The 21,433-nt window shown below is 43.2% G+C and overlaps 2 protein-coding genes across 2 annotated transcripts in view; one reads left to right on the top strand and one right to left on the bottom strand.

The window, feature by feature from the left end:
• Positions 1–1,441, top strand: part of CCM2 (CCM2 scaffold protein) — a 40,857-nt gene extending 39,416 nt beyond the window's left edge. Inside the window, exon 2 of the mRNA XM_032758151.2 lies at positions 24–1,441. Coding sequence (XP_032614042.1) covers positions 24–242 — 219 coding nt within the window. The 3' untranslated portion in view covers positions 243–1,441. The remainder of the gene's footprint in view (positions 1–23) is intronic.
• An 11,547-nt stretch (positions 1,442–12,988) lies between these two features.
• Positions 12,989–21,433, bottom strand: part of NACAD (NAC alpha domain containing) — a 15,547-nt gene continuing 7,102 nt past the window's right edge. The window contains exons 6-7 of the mRNA XM_058439109.1: positions 14,237–14,344; positions 12,989–13,081 (exon numbers count right to left, since the gene is read on the bottom strand). Of these exons, the coding sequence (XP_058295092.1) occupies positions 12,989–13,081; positions 14,237–14,344 (201 nt within the window). The remainder of the gene's footprint in view (positions 13,082–14,236; positions 14,345–21,433) is intronic.

Below are 21,433 nucleotides of genomic sequence, written 5' to 3'. Positions count from 1 at the left end.
ATCATTGCCATTTCTGCCTGCAGCCTGGAATTGTCTCGCCATTTAAACGAGTATTCCTAAAAGGTGAAAAGAGTAGAGATAAGAAAGCCCATGAGAAGGTGACAGAGAGGCGCCCTCTGCACACTGTGGTGTTGTCATTGCCTGAGCGCGTCGAGCCAGACAGACTGCTGAGCGACTATATTGAGAAGGAGGTAAAGGTAAGTTGTCATGGGCCACAGGACGTGCCTGCCAAACGACAGTGACGGTCATGCTTGTATCCACCACTCTTGAGTTTATAAGACGCAGCCACACAGACACCTTAGTAGTTGATTATCCCACCCATTGTCTTGTCTATGCTGATAAATTTAATAATTGGATAACTGAAAACCCAGATTCTGTCTGCTGACCCCAGTTTGTTTTTTTCTGTAGTAGCAATGCCACCTTCTTTCTCTCGAAGACTTGGCTGTGTGGGTAGAATGTGCTGCTCCACCAGAAGAGGGTTAAAGAGCTGGGAGAAAAGTCACGTCTCCTGTAGTTTGCAGTTGAAAAGAGTTACCTGGTCAAAGCCATGACCTTGCTCTAACAGTCACCGCCTAGAATTCAGACCATGTGTTTGAGGCTCATCATTGGGTCTCAAAGGCCTGAGGCCAAAATACTGTGCATAAAGCATGTGATGTGCATAAGTTGATTTTTAATCCCTCCCCTAAAATGAAAGTATATGAATAAAAAGGTATAAAGCCATGAGGTCAGAGAGAATAGGAAAGGAGACAACAGTGGATGAGGTGGTCCATAAACATGGAAGAAGGAAACCGCTGAGGGTGAGATGAGTTAGAGCTAACCCAGCCAGACCCGAGTTCCTGCAGAGGACACAGAGTCCAGGGGGCTCAGGAGGGGCATGGGCCAGTTCGAGTGTCCATGGGAGGGATTTCCACTCTCACCTGGCCCAGCCAGATGATTAACTCATCTCCACCCACTGGAAGATGGGGCTTTGGACATGCAGAAACCTGGTACAGGGGCAGGTGGGGAGAGACCAAGATAGAAGACAAGGAAGTCAAGTCAAAGCCTGTATGTGGAATGGAGAGATTCCCAATTCCTTTTTCTTTCAAGCTTCTAGAATGCCTGCAACCAGGCCTTTCCCACAAAGGAATTCTTGGAAGGGTGCTCATTGAGGAAGTTAAGCAGCCCATACTGGCCCTTGGGGTTACCCACCCAACCAGCCTGAATAAACTCCAACAGTCAGGACTCCCGCCAGGCATCCAACGTCTGTCAGCTTTTTTGGAGCGTCATTTCAAACATAGGCAGCTGAGCATAAGTACACATTTGAGGACAACTTTCAACTTAAAGGCAGAGCTCAAGACAAATACACAAAATAAACATGAATAAATAGCAACAAGGCAGAAAATAGGGGAAGAAATTTAAAAGTATATAATATTTTCAGAAAGATAAGAGGAAATATTGTTGACAGTGACAGCAGGATTCTACTTTTAAATAAAGGTGAGAGGAAGAGCTTCTGGAATTAAAACTGTGTTAATTAGGCCGGGTGCAGTGGCTCACGCCTGTAATCCCAGCACTTTAGGAGGCCGAGGCGTGCGGATCACTTGAGGTCAGGAGTTCGAGAGCAGCCTGGCCAACATGGAGAAACCCCGTCTCTACTAAAAATATAAAGATTAGCCTGGTGTGGTGGCAGGCGCCTGTAATCCCAGCTACTTGGGAGGCTGAGGCAGGAGAATTGCTTGAACTCGGGAGGTGGAGATTGCAGTGAGCCAAGATCACACCACTGTGCTCCAGCTTGGGTGAAAGAGCAAGACTGTGTGTCCAAAAAAAAAAAAAGCAAACAAAACAACTGTGTTATTTATATATCTGTAAAAAATTCAATAGAGGTGTTGAAAGATAAAAGTTAAAAAAAAAAAGGCCGGGCACTGTGGCTCGTGCCTGTAATCCCAGCACTTTGGGAGGCTGATCACGAGGTCAGGAGATTAAGACCATCCTGGCTAACACAGTGAAACCCCGTCTCTACTAAAAATACAAAAAATTAGCCGGGCGCGGTGGCGGGCACCTGTAGTCCCAGCTACTTGGGAGGCTGACGTAGGAGAATGGCATGAACCCAGGAGGCGGAGCTTGCAGTGATCCGAGATCGCGCCACTCCAGCCTGGGCAATAGAGTGAGACTCCATCTCAAAAAAACAAAAGTCCCAGAAAGAATATTCAAAAGACAAAGAAGGTTAATAAACAAAAGATGAGAAAGAGAAATGAAATTAGATGATCAATTCAGGAAGTTCAACATCTGACTCCCAAGAAAAAAGGAAGGGAAGAGTGAGAAGAAGTTATTAAGACAGTAAAGGAAGAACATTTTGAAGAATTGACTGATGGACATGACTCCCCCCATTGAAAGGATCCTGTCATGATGACTAGACAGGTCTCTAAAACCTCAACTCACAGAAGCCTGTTCTTAGAAGTTGCTGGAGGGGCCGGGCGCGATGGCTCACGCCTGTAATCCCAGCACTTTGGGAGGCTGAGACGGGTGGATCACGAGGTCAGGAGATCGAGACCATCCTGGCTAACACGGTGAAACCCCGTCTCCACTAAAAAAATACCAGAAATTAGCCGGGCGAGGTGGCGGGCTCCTGTAGTCCCAGCTACGTGGGAGGCTGAGGCAGGAGAATGGTGTGAACCCCAGGGGGCGGAGCCTGCAGTGAGCCGAGATCGCGCCACTGCACTCCAGCCTGGGTGAAAGAGCGAGACTCCATCTCGGAAAAAAAAAAAAAAGTTACTGGAGGATGTGCTGCATCAAAACATAAGGGGAGGCCGGGCATGCTGGCTCATGCCTGTAATCCCAGCACTTTGGGAGGCCAAGTGGGGCAGATCAGATGAGGCCAGGAGTTTGAGACCAGCCTAGCCAACATGGCGAAACCCTGTCTCTATTAAAAATGCCAGAAAAATTAGCCGGGTGTGGTGGCACACGCCTGTAATTCTAGCTACTTGGGAGGCTGAGGCACAGGAATCGCTTGAACTCGGGAGGCGGAGATTGCAGTGAGCCGAGATCGCACCCCTGCACTCCAGCCTGGGCGACAGTGTGAGACGTGGTCTTCAAAAACAAAACAAAACAAAACAAAACACAAGGGCAAACCAAGAAGAGGAAAACACGGATTCATAGCCCAAGGGGTCTGCCAGGGAAAGCAACAAAGATAATTCCCAGGATGACAGGAAAGTGAAGTCCCAGGAAATTAAGAAACAGGCCACAGAAGCTCTGGGATAAGTAAGTATAGACTGTATGTTTGGGTAAAATAATGTATTGAGAAGTTGCTGAAGAAATAAAGTAGTACATAGAAAACAAAGCAAATGGAGGTGTGGAGGAATTGATAATAAATCATTAAAAATGAAAACTTAAAGGTTGGAAACTCCTGTTTCTGGGAAGATGAAGTAGACATTCTTTTCCCTATTCTTCTAGTTAAGTGCACCTAAAATCTAAAATCCTTGGACACTATATGCAATAACATAAGAACACACTGAAAGGTTGAGAGAAGGCAGACCACCCAGGACCCAGAAAACAACCCAGTAGTGATTTCTTTAGGTTGTCTTTTTGCCTCATGTAGCCCAGACTATGAGCTGAAGAAGCTGGCAGCCCAGAAACACCAACAGGTACAGACAGAACCCCCTGCAAAAGCCAGCTCCTTCTGACCAAGGGACCAGGAAAGGGGCAGCCTAGCACAAAGCAAAATATTTAGACAACTGCTCTGTGTGAACCAAACATGACAGAAAGAACTGTGGTCCTACCCGTGTGCCTGCTAGCAAAGGCTAAGTAAGGACCACTTATTCCTCCAGAGAAAGTTGAATAGGGACCATGGACTTTTATCCCTGTTGGGCAGTAACAAACCCCTAAGGAACCTTGTGTGGTTCTGGAGTGTTAGTGGAGACCACATTGGGTGGGGCAGTAATGAGGCCCTCCTATTCCTTCCAACCAGGGAAGAATCAGTGGAAGCCACATGGGGAACCAGAACTCTTATCATACCCAGCAGTAATGAGGAAGGAGCCCTCCACGCAGAAGGCCAAGTAGGGAATCTGACCTTTGACCCCTACTTGATGGTAAAAAGGTGGTGTTGCTGAGTGCCGTGGCCCATGCCTGTAATCCTAGTACTTTGGGAGGCTGAGGTGGACGGATCACGAGGTCAGGAGTCCAAGACCAGCCTGACAAACATGGTGAAACCCCGTCTCTACTAAAAATACAAAAATTAGCCAGTTGTGGTGGCACACACCTGTAATCTCAGGAGGCTGAGGCAGGAGTATTGCTTGACTCCGGAAGGTGGAGGTTGCAGTGAGCTGAGATCTCACCACTGCACTCCAGCCTGGGTAACAGAGTGAGACGCAATCTCAAAAAAAAAAAAAAAAAAAGGTGCCGTTCCCTTCCCTTCTGAGAGCCTGGGTTAAATTTTCTAGCATTTGTATTGTTGAAGTCCTGAAAAGAGAGGAGAAAGAGGGAAGGGCCGAAAAACTTTTCAAAGATCTTATGGGTTGAAACATTTGGCAAAGGACAAACTTAAAAGATTCAGAAAGCTGAGCAAACGCCAAACAAGATAAATCCACTACTAAAGCCCATCATAGTAGAATTTCTGAAAAGTAAAGACAACAACAACAAAAAATCTTGAAAGTGGCAAGAAAGAAACACTTTACTCATAGGGGAAAACAGAAAGCAGATTTCTTGTTACACATAATGAGGACCAGTGGCACAACGTTCTTCAAGTTCTGAGAGACCCTGAGAATCAAAAGGATAATGAGAGAACACAGGCAACTCCACACACAAACAGTGGGCCAAAAAATAGACCAATTCCTTGAAAAGCACAAACTCCTCCCACAGTCATCCAATATGAAATAGATCATTTGAATACTCCTATAATTATTAAAGAAATTCAGTATCTAATTTGAAAACTCCAATTAAAAAAAGTCTTCAGGCCCAAATGGTTTCACTATCAAACGTTTAAAGAATTCTATCAAACGTTTAAAGAATTAATGTCAATTCTACATACTTTTCCAGAAAAACAGAAAGGGAGGGAACTCTTCTGTTCTCCCCTCCCCTCCCCTCCCCTCCCCTCCCCTCTCCTCCCCTCTCTTCTCTTCTCCGCTTTCTCTTCTCTTCTCTTCTTCTTCTTCTTTTTTTTTTTCCTTGAGATAGGGTCTGTCTCTGTTGCCCAGGTTAGAGTGCAGTGGCATGATCTTGGTTCACTGCAGCCTCGACATTCCAAGCTCAAGCAGCCCTCTCACCTTAGCCTCCTGAGTAGCTGAGACTACAGGTGCCTGCCACCATGCCCAGCTAATTTTTTATTTTGTAGAGATGAGGTGTCACTGTGTTGACCAGGCTGTCTTGAACTCCTAGACTCAAGCAGTCCTCCCACCTTAGCCTCCCAAAGTCCTGGGATTATAGGCATGAACCGCTGCACTTGGCTGGGAATATTTTCTGACTCATTTTGTAAGGGCAGTATTGCCCTGATACCAAACCAGACAAAAAACAGTGCAAAATTAAAAGAAATAACAGACACCAATACAAACATAAAATTCCTTAGGAAACCATTAGGTAACATTCAGCAATATAGATAAAGAATTATACCTACTGTTTCTGTGAGAATAAACAACAAAAAAGAATTACACACCATGAACGAGTGGAGTTTATTCTAAGGATGCAAGGCTGGTTTGATACTTGAAAATGTAATCCATTGGCAGGAGAATCACTTGAACCCAGGGAGGCGGAGGTTGCAGTGAGCTGGGATTGCGCCACTGCACTCCAGCCTGGGTGACGGGGCGAGACTCCATCCCAAAAAAAAAAAAAAAAAAAAAAATTGTGGAGAAATTTTAATTAACAGTTCTTCAAATATTTAACTTTATTTTTTTCTTTCCTTCTAGGGCTTCCATTAATCACATATTGATATTTACTTTATTTTTCATGCCCTTTCATTTTTCTCTCATTTTTCCTATTCTGTACTCTTCCCGATGCCTTCTGGGAATGTTTCAAACCACTCTCCATCTTATGAATTCATTCCTCAACTGTATTCATTCAACCCTGAGTTAAATTGTTTGTTTCTACTATATCTGATTGGTCCTTTTTTATAACTCCTTGTCCCTATTTGTTTCCAGTGCCCTCCTACATGCCCTTGAGAATATTTATTAGGTTTATTGTAAATTCTTGTTTTCTCTGGCTCATCAGTTGTTCTCCCTCCAGAATTAGTTGTTTAGTTTGTGATCTTGCCTTTCCAGTGCTTTAGGTCTGTGTTCCACAGATCTCTTTATTTTTTCCATTCCTTCCAGAATATCAGCTATAGTTTTTTTGTTTTGTTTCGTTTTGGGACAGAGTCTCGCTCTGTTGCCCAGGCTAGAGTGCAGTGGCGCAGGCTCCACTCACTGCAAGCTCTGCCTCCTGGGTTCACGCCGTTCTCCTACTTCAGCCTCCCAAGTGGCTGGGACTGCAGGGGCCCGCCACCATGCGTGGCTAATTTTTTTTGTATTTTTAGTAGAGACGGGGTTTCACCGTGTTGGTCAGGATGGTCTCGATCTCCTGACCTTGTGATCCTCCTGCCTCGGCCTCCCAAGGTGCTGGGATTACAGGCGTAAGCCACTATGCCCGGCCCAGCTGTAGTTTTTATATTACATTCTGAGTTCCATCTATAGCCCACTTGCTTCTGAGGCATCTCCAGGATGAGATTCAAAGGAGGGAAACCCCAATTGCTATAAGTTCCCTATCTTGACTCTTGACTTCCCTATAGCATAAACTACACTTATGGTCCTCAAGATTTAGCCCAATTTGACTGAACTGTCTTTTTATGTTCAGTAGAATTAGACTACATCACAGAACCACCAAACATTTTCTACTAGTTTATGGAGAGAATTATCATTTTCTAGAGGTAGGGAAGAGACATTAGTGGCCTCGTATGGCAAATTACTATGGAAAATGTAATTATTTCCAAATTTTCCTAGAACCATAATACTTTGTGATTGTTATAGTGATTCTTATTTTCCTTCCTTCCTTCCTTAGACCTCTTAAGTATACCCTATATAATTTGATTTTTAATTCAAAAGTTATTAAAATTTTGTTTTGAAGATTTCATAACTAAACTCTAACCGATCCCCAAGATAACTAGAAAAGCCTCTTGGTTTTACAAAACTAGTTTGGATAGTGCTGTTCTAAAAGTATAATAGAAATTGGTGAAATTATTTGTGGCCGTCTGTGTTCTTGCTGTATCAGTATTTGTATCTTATCAGATACCTTTCCATATGTCTAGCCTTTTCTTTCTATCTGACATTAACTTATTCAACAAATATATGTTGAACACTTGCTCTACTATTGCTATAGCTGCTAGGTGCAGCTAGAAGTGACAGCTGATAGAGCAATTTCTTTAGAGTAGTTTGTGCAGTTTCAGTTGAAAAATCAGCACCTGGTTTCCATTCAGGCCCTCTTATTGTGCATGGGAACTTGAATCACCTTGGAACTTTTGTATTGATTTCCGTAAATGAGAAGTTAGATGAATTGCTTAATAATACCATATGTTTGCAGAAATAAAAGAAAAATCACTGCTTAAAAAAAAAATGTAATCCATCATATTAACAAGCTAAAGAAGAAAAATCACATAATTACATCAATCAGTAGCAGAAAGTTTATTTGACAAAATGCAACACCCATTCTTGATTAAAAACTCAGACAAACGGGGCCGGGCACGGTGGCTCCTGCCTGTTACCAGCACTTTGGGAGGCCGAGGCAGGTGGATCACAAGGTCAGGAGATCAAGACCATCCTGGCTAACATGGTGAAACCCCGTCTCTACTAAAAATACAAAAAATCATCCGGGCGTGGTGGCGGGCGCCTGTAGTCCCAGCTACTCGGGAGGCTGAGGCAGGAGAATGGCATGAACCCAGGAGGCAGAGCTTGCAGTGAGCCGAGATCACACCCCACTGCACTCCAGCCTGGGTGACAGAGTGAGACTCTGCCTAAAAAAAAAAAAAAAAAACAAAAACAAAAAAACAAACTCAGACAAACAAGATATGTTTTCGAACAATGAATATGTGGATATCAAAATTAAATCAATACCATTTACAATCACTTAAAAAGTGAAACATGGGTATAAATCTTACAAAACATGAATAAGATTTATATGCTGAAAACTATAGAACACTGATGAAAGAAATCAAAGATCTGAATAAATGGAGAGACATACTGTATTCATAGATTGGAAGACTCGACCTAGTTAATATGTTAGTTGTCCCTAAGTTGATATAAATGGACCAACTCCTTGAAAAGCACAAACTACTACTACAAGTCATCCAATATGAAATAATTTGAATAGCTGGTAACTATTAAAAGTGAATTTTACAATTCCTATCAAAATTTCAGCAAGAATTTTTTGTAGATATAAACAAGACTATTCTTAAAGTGCAGTGGCATGATCTTGAATTTCAAGCTATTCTTGAAATTTAAATGGAGAGGCAAAATAAGTAGAATAGCTAAAAATAATTTTGAAAAAGAAGAAAATGAGAGGAGTCAGCCTGCCTAATTTCAAGATAGATCATACCGCTATCACAGTCAAGACTGTGTGGTACCTGCAGAGGGACTGACACAGAGATCAGGGGAACAAAATCATGAATCTGGAAACAGATCCACACATATATGCCCAGCTGATTCTTGACAAAGATTCACAAGCAATTCAGTGGAGAAAGGATAGGATAGCCTTTTAACAAATGGTGCTGGAGCAGTTGGACATTTGTAAGCAAAAATTGAACCTTGCCCTAAATTTCACAACTGAAACACAAAAATTAACTCAAAATGGATCATAGGCTTAAATATAAAATACAACTTCTAGGATAAAACATAGAAAATCTTCAGGATGCAGGGCTACGCAAAGAGTTCTGAGACTTGATACCTAAAGCATAATTCATAAAAGAAAAATCTGATAAACTGGACTTCATCAAAATTTAAAACTTTTGCTCTATAAAAGACAATGAAAAGATATGCTACAGACTGAGAAGAGATATTTTTAAACCACATATCTGACAGAGGGTTGGTATCTACAGTATATAAAGAACTCTCAAAACCCAACAGTAAAACAAACAATCCAATTAAGACATAAGCAAAAGACAGGAGGAGATACTTCAATGAAGAGGATATACAGATGGCAGTAAGCACATGAAAATATGCTCAGCATCATTAGCCATCAGGGAAATGCACATTAAAACCATAATGAGCTGCCCATACACACCTAACAGAATGTCTTAAATTTAAAAAAAGTAGAACACAAGATGCTGGAGAAGATGTGGAGGAACTGGACCCCTCATTCATTGCTGGTAGGGATGTAAAATGGTACCGCCACTCTAGAAAGCAGTCTGGCAGTTTCTTTAAATCTCCGCATGCAACTACCAACAACTTGGCAATTGCACTCCTAGGCATTTATCCCAGGGAAATGAAAATTTATGTTCACATGAAAACCTGCCTACTAATATTCAAAACAGTTGTATTCATAGTAGCCCAAAACTGGAAACAACTGCATGTCCTTTGGTGGATAAATGGTTAAACAAAATGAGGTCCATCCATGCCATGGATTACTATTCAGTAATACAAAGGGCCGGGCATGGTGGCACCTGCCTGTAGTCCCACCTACTGGGGAGGCTGAGGCTGGAGGATTGCTTGAGCCCAGGAAGTCGAGGCTGCAGTGAGCCGTGATCACGCCACTGTGCTCCAGCCTGGATGACAGTGAGACCCTGTCTTAAAGCAACAACAAAGGAACAAACTACACAGCAACCTGGATGGGCCTCCAGAGAATTATGCTGAGTGAAAAAAGCCATTCCGAAAGGTTTCACACTGTATGTTCCTTTCTGTAATATCTTTGAAATGACACAGTTGCTGAGGTGGAGAACAGATTAGGGTTTGCTAGGGGTGGAGAGAAGTAGGTGTGCCTATATAGGGCAACAGGAGGGGTCCTCACAGTGATGGGTGCTCTGGCTGTGTTTACATCCGTGTCCTGGTGTGATGTGCTATAGTTCTGCAAGATGTCATTGCTGGGGGCAGTAGGGTAAAGGGAGCGATGGATCTCCCTGTATCATGTCTTATAATAAGAGGTGAATTTACAATTACCTTAAAATAAAAGTTTAATTATAAAGAAATTGTAATTTGACTACTACTTGGCATGTCAGTGACAGAATGTAGATAATAAAATGATGTAAGAACTAATTAATGATTAAGAAAAATTATCTAAGTTGTAAGAAAAAGGGAAAGTGGGAATGGTGATATAATTGGAAGTCAATAAATAATATCTTAAATTGATAAGCAATAGCAATATAAGCCCATTATTTAGAAAAATGGCTCTAGATGCTAGAAGAATCAGAAGACTCCAGTGTGGCTGCCTCTTGGAAGTGGTTTGTGGATGGGGTTGTCCCAGTTAGTAAAGGAGATTGTTGTTTTTTTGTTTTACAATTTTTTGAACTTTATTTGCCTTTTTAAACTGTATACATTTCATGAAATAAAAACAATCACAATAATAAAATCCACCAGTAATAGGAGATATTTAATCCCACATACTCCAGTGTGGTGTTTATGGGAAGTATTTTGTTTTTAGAATGAACATTAATGAACAAGTTGAGAGGAATTTAATAGTAGCTTCTGTTTTGGAATGCTTACTGTGTGCAGCAACACTGTTTAACATTTTAAATATATTTTTCTCATTTAATCTTCACAAAACCTTCATAAAGTAGAAACATTCCTCTGGGAGCCTGAGGCAGGCAGATCATGAGGTCAAGAGATCGAGAACTATCTTGGCCAACGTGGTGAAATCTCATCTCTACTAAAAATACAAAGATTAGCTGAATTTGGTGGTGTGCACCTGTAGTCCCAGGTGCTCGGGAGGCTGAGGCAGGAGAATTGCTTGAACCCAGGAGGCGAAGGTTGCCGTGAGCTGAGATTGTGCCACTGCACTCCAGCCTGGTGACAGAGCAAGACTGTCTAAAAAAAAAAAAAAAAAAAATTCTTTCTGTAGTTTCCATCACAAGCTGACATTTGCCCCAGTAGGATTTGGTGCAATGCAGGGCTCATGTGGGCTCACCGAGTGACTATGAATGGACTCATAGCAGGCTTGCTGTGTGATTTTAATAATGGGACCGGGTAATTAATCACATTTGTGGTATCAAACCCAAGAAGCTCTTTTCAGATTTGTTATTATTATTTTTTGAGACAGGGTCTCACTCTGTCTCCCAGGCTGGAATGTAGTGACACAGTCATGACTCACTGCAGCCTCGACTTCCCTGGGCTCAGGTGATCCTCTCACTTCAGTTTCCTGAGTAGCTGGGACCACGTGTTGCACCATCACACCTGGCTAATTTTTGTATTTTTTTTGTGGTGATGGGGTCTTGCCATGTTGCCCAGGCTGGTCTCGAACTCCTATGCTCAAGCGATCCTCCTGCCTCGGCTTCTCAAAGTAATAGATTAGAAGTGTGAGCCACCATGCCCGGCCTATTATTTATTTTTATCTAATTGAATATATAATTTATGTACATGGTTCAAAATTCAAATGATAACAAAGAGATTCTTGGTGAAAAGAAATCATGTGCGCCCTCCGTGGGAGGAATTGCTGACACCAGATTCTCGTGTCTTTACAGTCTGTCCATATATGAGCATACACATGGATTTGTTTCCCAAATGATGACACGGTATACACTGTTTGCACCTTGCTTTTTACACTGAACAGTGTATCTTGATTTATCGCAGAGAGTGTTCACATTAGCACACATAAAACTGCCTTGTCCATTTTAATGGTTGCATGATATTCCATTAGATAGCTGTGTCATATTCTATTTAACCAGTGATTTATTAATACATATTTAATTTATTTTCAACTGTTATATATGTTTTACTGTACCTATAGGATAAATTACAAAAGTGGAGTTTCTAGATCTAAGGCTAGGTTACTTTTTAATTTGACAGACATTTCCAATTGCTCTTCATAAAGGGTTGAAGTCAGTGCATATGTGAGGACTCTGTGAGTGTGCAGGCGGCCCTCTACCTCTGCAGTTCTTCACCCGAGTCAAGCAACTGTGGGTTGAAAATATTCAAAAAAAGAACAATAAAACCACTACAACAATAAAAAATAACACAAATTTTAAAAATACAGTGTAACAACTATTTACATAACATTTACATTGTATTAGATATAAGTAATCTAGAGATAATTTGAAGTACAGTCTTGGCCATATAACGACATATTGGTCAACGACAGACCACACGTATGACAATGGTCCCATGAGATTATAAGGGAGCTAAAAAATTTCCATTGCCTAGTGACATAGCTGTCTTAACATTGTAGCACAACGCATCACCTTTTCTGTGTTTGAGTGTATTTAGAGTCACAAATACTTACCATTGTGTTACAGTTGCCTGCCTGCAGTATTCATACAGTAACACGCTGTACAGGTTGTAGCCTGGGAGCAATACCATATAGCCTAGGTGTGTAGTGGGCTATATGTACCATCTGGGTTTGTGTAATTACATTCTGTGATGTTCACTCGATGAAATTGCCTAATGACATATTTCTCAGAATGTATCCCTGTCGTCGGGTGATGCATGGCTGTTACACAGGAGGAGTGTAGGTTATGTGCAAATAATACTGCCATATTGTATAAGGAACTTGAACATCTGCAGATTTTGGTATCCCAAGAGGCTCCTGGAACCAAGCCCCAGCAGATACTGAGGGACAACTGTACCTGTTTCTCTACCCTCTGAGGAACGCAGTGCTTATTCAAACTTTTTGGTCTTCGCCAGTCTGATATTCTTAAAATGTTTTCTCATTATAGTTTGTACTTACAAGTGAGGTTGAGTGTCTTTCAAATGGTCAAAAGTCAGGTCTCTTTCAGACTACCTTTCTAGATCCATCCCCCATTTTTTCTGTTGGGTTGTTGCTTCTTTTCTTATATCTTTGCAGTAGCTCTCAGTGTGTCGGGTAAGTTAGTCCTCTGCTGTAAAATTAGTTTTAAATGTTTTCCCTTAGTTTGTCATTTGTCTTTGTTCATCATTGTCTTCAATTGGTTCTCTTGCAGCAGAGCCTGAAACTGGGGATCATGTTCTGCTGAACTGTTGAGGGCATCCTCAAGAGAAAGAGTGAAGGGGGTAGGGTAGGGCAGAGGGGAAAGATGTCTGAAAATGTAGACTCGGGTTAATTTCAACCTGATCCATGCTCTAAAGCCTAGAATGCCGCAGCTTGGTGAAGACAGAAGTAGCTCAGGGTGTTACCCATCCACACTCAGAGCAGCAGGGGGATCCTGGGTGGGACACCACTGCCTGTACTACACTCCACCCTGCACTCCCTCATCCACATATTTCTCACGTTAAGTTCACTCCATCCAGACTCAGCTTCTCCAGAGGCATTTGGTCATGATTTCTAGAAACCTCTCCAGATGAACTACAGCCCTGACTACTTCAGTGGGTCCCAAGGCCTCATTCCACCCACTGGGGACATAGCACCATGTAGCAACTATTGGTTTAGATGTATACTGCATCCTAAAGGAGAGGGGGCATCCTTTCAGGGTGTCATCTCCCAGCTGGCCACAGCTCTATCAGGATGGCAGCTGCAGGATGCTTAGGTATTTATTTATTTATTTATTTTTTGGGACGTAGTCTCTCTCGTTCTGTCGCCCAGGCTGGAGTGCAGTGGCGCGGTCTCGGTTCACTGCAAGCTCCACCTCCCGGGTTCACGCCATTCTCCTGCCTCAGCCTCCCGAGCAGCCGGGACTACTGGCGCCCGCCAGCACGCCCGGCTTATTTATTTATTTATTTATTTATTTTGAGACAGAGTCTTGCTGTGTCTTCCAGGCTGTAGTGGTGTCATGATCTCGGCTCACTGCAAGCTCCGCCTCCTGGGTTCACACCATTCTCCTGCCTCAGCCTCCCGAGTAGCTGGGACCACAGGCGCGTGCCACCACGCATGGCTAATATTTTTGTATTTTTAGTAGAGACAGGGTTTCACTGTGTTAGCCAGGGTGGTCTCGATCTCCTGACCTCGTGATCCGCCCACCTTGGCCCCCCAAAGTGCTGGGATTACAGGCGTGAGCCACTGCGCCCAGCCACTCCTGGCTAATTTTTTGTATTTTTAGTAGAGATGGGGTTTCACCGTGTTAGCCAGGATGGTCTCGATCTCCTGACCTCGTGATCCACCTGCCTCGGCCTCCCAAAGTGCTGGGGTTACAGGCGTAAGGGTATTTTATAGGACATTGAATTCCATGGTCATGTGCCTACTGCTGTACCTCCTTTAGCACTAAGTGAGTCCCTTGATCCAAGGTGATGATGGTACTTGCTGTCCCACATCGGAAACCACATGCCCCACAAGCCCTTGGAGAGTAGGTTGGCAGCTGCTGCAGGCAGGAGAGGCAAACTGTTATGTGGAGCACATGCTAATTTTTGCCAGAACAAGTGTTTCTTATTGCAGGGTCAAAGGAGTTCTGAAGTATTCAGCTGGCCAGCAGACAGGACAACTGGTTGGTTTCTTTAAGGGGATGATGCCTTATCAGGGCTGCAGAACTGGTATCCTGCCGGCAGGTCTGCCACGGTGAAGGGCTGTAGTGTATTTGCTTGTGCCTAAGTATGTGAACCACGCCTGGGGTTTTCTTTTTGTCAGCTGTGTATTGGGAACCCTTTCTGAGGCTGTGGGTGTAATTTAAGGGAGAGGCTTCAGAACAGGTCTGCTGGGAAGTGTTTAGGTTTGGGCCACCTGTTCCTGCAGCTGGCATTCTTAGCACAGTCCTGCAGTAAGAATGTGAACATGTACTGTTGTCCATCCCACATGAACATCAGCGGTTCCTGATAGGTTTGAGGAAGAAGTGTTTACTGCATCAATAGCTACAAACCACGTACCCAAGATTGTTTATCCACTTGAATAAAGATTCCATTTAGCTCAGTTTGTGGCAGTCTACAGTCATCTACCACAATTTGTCCACCATAATTTCTGTAGGAGCCAGGCTGGGCATGAGATGGGGACCCCTACCCTGTATCATTTACGTTTTCAAGAGCAGCATTAATCTCTGCTTTTCCCACTGGGAAATGATACTGTTTTTGATTTACTATGGCCAGGAGTCAGGGGCTGGGATAAATTTCAGGGGCTTCCAAATGGCCTTTTCTACTTATAGCTCTTATTCTTTAGACAAAGGACCAATGGAAGGATTCTGCAAAGTGCTAAGTATGTCCATTCCTCTTGTATTACATCTCTTATGTTCAGGGAAGTGGGCAGATGGCCACCAGTTGAGTCTTTACCCAGTGGATGCACTTTCAGGTGGACCTGGCTGGGCTTCATGTATTATCTGACTCCCATATGTTCCTACTCTGCAGAGGACCTTTTTGACAGTTTGGGTCCCTAAGTATCTGCATTGTCTCAGACCCTCTATTTCAAAAACCTCTGAAGACTTTCAGTTCCTATGGTACATTTACCCAGGTGAATGAAGTCCCTTTGGGAAGAGCTGGGGAAATCACTGTGGTGTGTACTTGGTGTTGCAGGTCGACTCCCATGCAGGCTTGGTCTCTCCTTCAGTCAGTGTGTTTGAGTCTGAGAGTTGCTCCAGATCTGGAAACAGAGTCAGGGATTGATACTTTGCATTGCAGAAGCTCATCTTAGCCTTCTGCTTATTCCGTTTTGATTTTCTTGTTTATATATATTAAGCAGCACCCTTGTTGGCTTCCTATCTGTCCTGCCCGTAGAAACTCCAGCATTCTGTGAGCCGTCTCCATAGATGCCTGCATGGATCCCAGGCTCCCCTGGCTGCTATTTTGATCTTGCTGCCTATTACCGGCTGACACCTACACCTGCTCTATGCGAGTCAGTGCTGCTCCCTGGCTTCTGCTAGAGAAGGTCTTATTACCCCCTTGCTCCTGGGGAGCCCAGTTCTGTACACGCACACCTGATGGTTAGCTTCCCCTTTGGAGGCTGGCCAGCACAGAGCTTCCCAGTGATGCCCGTAGCCCTTCTGCACACTCATTAGTGCCATGGTTGATGGAATGCCATCACGTTCTCCTGAGGGACATGGGCCACTGGTGGGCTTTCCTGTCATTTTGCAGGTCGATTGTAGTATGTCTACTTCCCCGAGCCTTTCGATACCTGGATCTACTTTGCCACAGCAGTCCCACGATCTCTGCTTTAATATGAGCCATCACTTTGGCTGAACTTTGAAGAGCCTGCCAGCAGTATCTGAGAATGGCCTCTGGACCCCTTCTCAGGGTGTTAAATGCTGTGTTATAGTACGTGCCCTAGTAGAGAAGATCTCTCATTCAGCTTAATATTCTGTCCCCCTGGATCCAACACCTTGAGGTCCTCTCCCAGGTGCATTCCCCAGCTCTGTCAGAACTCGTTAGGCACATCCTGGAGCGGGTCTCAGCCATGAGAGGAGGACAGGGCAGATTCTGGGGAGAGCAAGCATTATCTCATGAGATTCCCATTTCATTTGAGGCCTATGTGTTATATTCAAGCAAGGAGTGTGTGGGGGGCTTCTGTCATACAACAAAAGGGGATAGGTCACTTCTGTAGGCACAGTGTTAAGAAGAATTTGAGGACTAAGGTTCTCAAAGGCATTTACCCAGCTATCCCTATCCCAAATCTCAGAATCCTGTTCCTTCCCTGTCAGGGCCCAGACCCTGCCATGGGAACTTTATCAATCAAGGCCAATAAAGAGAAGTTATGGGGAGACTGATTTAGGATCAATATTAAAAAAAAAAAAAACTTATATTACGTCTTGTCAGAAGTTATTTTTAGAAGAACTTTCTGTTTAGAGCCAATTCCCCTACCCCACCCCCTAGACAAGGTGCTTGAGGAGGTGGTGAGCCTGCCAGTGTGGAGCCCTGTGGTTGGCAGTCAGGCAAGGGTGTGTGAGAGGCCACCTGGCCATACCGTCTTCTTTCACTAATCCCAGAACTGATGGAGCTGATGGCTGGCTGGTCAGATGTCCCCTTGCTCTCGCACTGCTTCACTGTGGTCCTCTCTCTTGTAACTGCTCTTGGCTTGCTGGGACAGTGGGTGTGGGCTGGGCATGTCATTGCCATAGGGGCACTGGGTGTTGGCCAGGGGACACCCAGGAGACATGGTTCCCCAGAGCAGGTGGGGAGCCCATTGTGAGAACTGTCCAGGAGGCATACATACCGTGTCCTATTCAGATATTAGAACAAGGATTAGAGCTGTACTTTTTCTTTATTGATAAAAGTTGTTTTACTACTATAAATATTTCACAGTGAAAAAAATCTCAAATGAGTAAGATTCATCCCTATAGGAAGAAAGTAGAATCGTGAATCCTCTCTAGAGATCTGTGAGCCTGAGTTTTTGAAGTGTCATGGCCAGATTTTGGATAACACCAAAGAAAAGCAAGATAGTGATGGTGATGTCGTGTCACCCCAGCCACAGGGAGGCCAGGGAGAATTTCTGTACAATTCTGTAAACATAATTCCGGGGCACTTTTGCTTCAGCAAAGCACTTGACATACGACCCCATCTTAGTCAATATTTTTTATTACCCTTTTGAGAACAGAGAATAATATTTGTGGATGATACAAAACTAGGAGGGATAGCAAATGAAATTGAATAAAGCTAATAAGATGAAATTTTTTATTGTGGTAAAATATACATAAGATTTATTATCTGCCAGGCCCGGTGGCTCACGCCTGTAATCCCAGCACTTTGGGAGGCTAAGGCGGGTGGATCACGGGGTCAGGAGTTCAAGACCAGCCTGGCCAAGATGGTGAAACCCCGTCTCTACTAAAAATACAAAAAAATTAGCCGGGTGTGTCGACGGGTGCCCGTAATCCCAGCTATTTGGGAGTCTGAGGCAGATAACTGCTCAGGAGGCAGAGGTTGCAGTGAGCTGAGATCGCACCATTGCACTCCAGCCTAGGTGACAGAGTGAGACTCCATCTCAAAAAAAAAAAAAGATTTACTACCTTAATAATTTTGAAGTGTAGAGTTCAATGGCATAAAATCAATTCACATTGTTGTGCAACCATCAGCACTATCCATCTCCAGAACTTCCCACCAGCCCTTACTGAAACCATGTTCCTGTTAGACAATGCCTCTCCATCCCCCTTCCACAGCCCCTGGCAACCACTGCTTTATTTTTTGTCTCTATGATTTGACTACTCTAGGTATCTTATGTAAGTGGAATCATACAATATTTGTCCTTTTGTGACTGGCTTATTTCACTTAGCACAGTGCCCTCAAGGTTCTTCCATGTTGTAGCATATGTCAACATTTCCATTGCTTTTAAGGCTGAATATTATTTCGTTGTATGTATAGATCACATTTTGTTCATTTATCTGTCAATGAACATTTGAGTTGTTTTTTGCTTTAGTTGATTGTGAGTCATGCTGCTATGAACATGGGTGTACAAATGTCTTTTCAAGCCCCTGCTTTTATTTCTTTTGTATATATACCCAGAAGTGGAATTACTGAATCATATGCTAATTCCATGTTTAATTTTTTGAGGAACCACCATATTGCTTTTCACAGCAGTATCATTTTACATTCCTACCAGTAATGCACAGGGTTTTAATATCTCCATATCTTTGCCAACAATTGTAATTTTCCCTTTTTTAAATAGCCATCTAGGCCAGGTGTGGTGGCTCACGCCTGTAATCCTAGCACTTTGGGAGGCCGAGGCAGGAGGATCAGTTGAGCTCAGGAGTTCAAGACCAGCCTAGGCAACATAGTGAGACCCCACCCCTGTCACTATTAAAAGAAAAAAGTAGCCATCCTAGTGGGTGCGAAGTGGTATTTCATTACGGTTTTGATTTGCATTTCCCTAATAACTGTTGATGTTGAAAATCTTTTCTCGTGCTTGGCTTATTGGCCATCCGTGTATCTTTAGAGAAATGTCAAGTCATTTGCCCAGTTTTTAACTGGGTTGTTTGGTTTTGGGTTGTTGAGTTCTAGGACTTCTTTATATATTTTAGATATTAATCCCTTATCAGATATGATTGGAAACATTTTCTCCCGTACTCAGATATGATTGGAAACATTTTCTCCCATATTGTGGGTTTTTTCACCTTGTTGATTGTATTCTTTGGCACACAAAAGTTTTTAATTTTGGTGAAGTCCAGATTTGTTTTTCTTTTGTTGCCTGTGCTTTTGGTGTGATATCCAAGAAATCACTGACAAATCCAGTGTCATGAAGCTTTTCCTGTGTTTTCTTCTAAGAATTTTATAGTTTTAGGTCTTACATTTATATATTTGACCCATTTTGAGTTAATCTTTGTAAATATTGTTAGGTAAGGATCTAAACTTCATTCTTTTGCCTGTGGATATCCAGTTTTCCCAGCACCATTTGTTGAAAAGACTGTCCTTTCCCCATTGAATGCCCATCATGGCACCCTTGTTGAAAATAATCTGACCATATATGCAAGGGTCTTTCTTGGGCTCTCTTTTCTTTTTTTCTTTCTTTCTTTCTTTGAAAATAATCTGACCATATATGCAAGGGTCTTTCTTGGGCTCTCTTTTCTTTTTTTCTTTTTTTCTTTCTTTCTTTCTTTCTTTCTTTTTTTTTTTTTTTTTTGAGATGGAGTCTCACTCTGTCACCCAGGCTGGAGTGCAGTGGCATGATCTTGACTCACTGCAGCCTCTGCCTTTTGGGTTCAAGCAGCTCCCCTGCCTCAGCCTCCCCAGTAGCTGGGACTACAGGTGTGCGCCGCCACACCCGGCTAAGTTTTGTGTTGTTAGTAGAGACAGGGTTTCACCATGTTGGCCAGGATGGTCTTGATATACTGACCTCGTGATCCACCTGCCTCGGCCTCCCAAAGTGCTAGGATTACAGGTGTGAGCCACCGTGCCTGGCCTTGGGCTCTCTTTTCCAATCCATTGGTCTGTGTCTGTCTTTATATCACACTCTTTCCATGACTGTGGTGGTGTAGTAAGTTTTGAAATCAGGAAGTATGAAAATAGTTGAAATTTATTACTGATAAATGTAAGCAAGTGTCTACATTTGGTTTATATGAGTAGATAGGAAGAGGATGGAAAGGCCTCAGCTAAGGGCAGGTCTGTGGAAACATTCCAAAATGTTCACTGATGACAAGCTAAGGATGAGCCAGTACTTGGATGTGCTGCTTATTTGTTGTGAAACTGCTCTAATTATCAGAAGGGTCTTACCAGCACTATAGAGATTGGGGAAGCCAATACATACTTTTGCATTCTTCCCTCCCCACTTCCATCCTCACCTTATGAAATATAAAACTTCTTGGAATAACTATACATTTCCTTATGGAGCTGCCCAGCACACGCAGTTCTGAAGTTTAGGTTGCCCATCTGACTAAGCCCAAGATGAACTTGTATTTGCCAGCGTGCCCTGAGTGTGCTTCAGCCAGTTACTCTTCTGCCTATCTCCTGCTCCATCCAGTGAGAAGGCTGCTGCAGCAGGTAGACTGACTCATGTCACCGTGTTTACGTTGCTTGGATTTGGAAATCTCCAGAGTGACCTCCTTGCTTGGTTCCCAGTCAGAGAGGTCATCTGTCAGCAAAGACAGTTTCCCAACCTTTATACTTTTTGCTTCCTTCTCTTGCATCATTGCATTAGCTGAGACTTCTATATGATGTTAAATGATGTTCCTGATCTTAGGGGGAAGGTATCTAACTTTTTTGCCATTAAGTATGATGTTTGCTTTAGGATGTTTTTTTTTAATTATTATTATACTTTAAGTTTTAGGGTACATGTGCACAACGTGCAGGTTTGTTACATCTGTATACATGTGCCATATTGGTGTGCTGCACCCATTAACTCGTCATTTAGCATTAGGTATATCTCCTAATGCTATCCTCCCCTCCCCCCACCCCACAACAGGCCCCGGTGTGTGATGTTCCCCTTCCTGTGTCCATGTGTTCTCATTGTTCAATTCCCACCTATGAGTGAGAACATGCGGTGTTTGGTTTTTTGTCCTTGTGATAGTTTGCTGAGAATGATGGTTTCCAGCTTCATAAATAGATGTTTTTACTTAGTTCAGGAAGTCTCTATTCCTGGTTTGCTGAGAGTTTTTGTCATGTATGGGTGTTAGATTTGTCAAATGCTTTTTCTACATCTATTGATACGGATCATATGATTTTTCTTTAGCCAGTTGATGTGATGGATTACAATTTTTTTTTTTTTGAGACAGAGTTTTGTTCTGTCACCCAGGCTGGAATGCAGTGGCGCGATCGTGGCTCACTGCAACCTTCGTCTCCTGAATTCAAGTGATTCTCTTGCCTCAGCCTCCTGAGTAGCTGGGATTACAGGCATGTGCCACCATGCCCAGCTAATTTTCTTTCTTTCTTTTTTTTTTTCTTCCCGAGACACAGTTTTACTTTTGTTGCCCAGGCTGGAGTACAGTGGCGTAGTCTCAGCTCACTGCAACCTCTGCCTCCCAGCTTCAAGTGATTCTCCTGCCTCAGCCTCCCGAGTAGCTGGGATTACAGGCGCCTGCCACCACGTCCAGCTAATTTTTTTTTTTTTT

This window comes from Hylobates moloch, unplaced genomic scaffold, assembly GCF_009828535.3.
Source record: "Hylobates moloch isolate HMO894 unplaced genomic scaffold, HMol_V3 SCAFFOLD_1, whole genome shotgun sequence".
Taxonomy (NCBI): Eukaryota; Metazoa; Chordata; class Mammalia; order Primates; family Hylobatidae; genus Hylobates; species Hylobates moloch.
The sequence above is the reverse complement of the archived record's forward strand: the minus strand, read 5'-3'. Positions and strand labels throughout refer to the sequence as shown.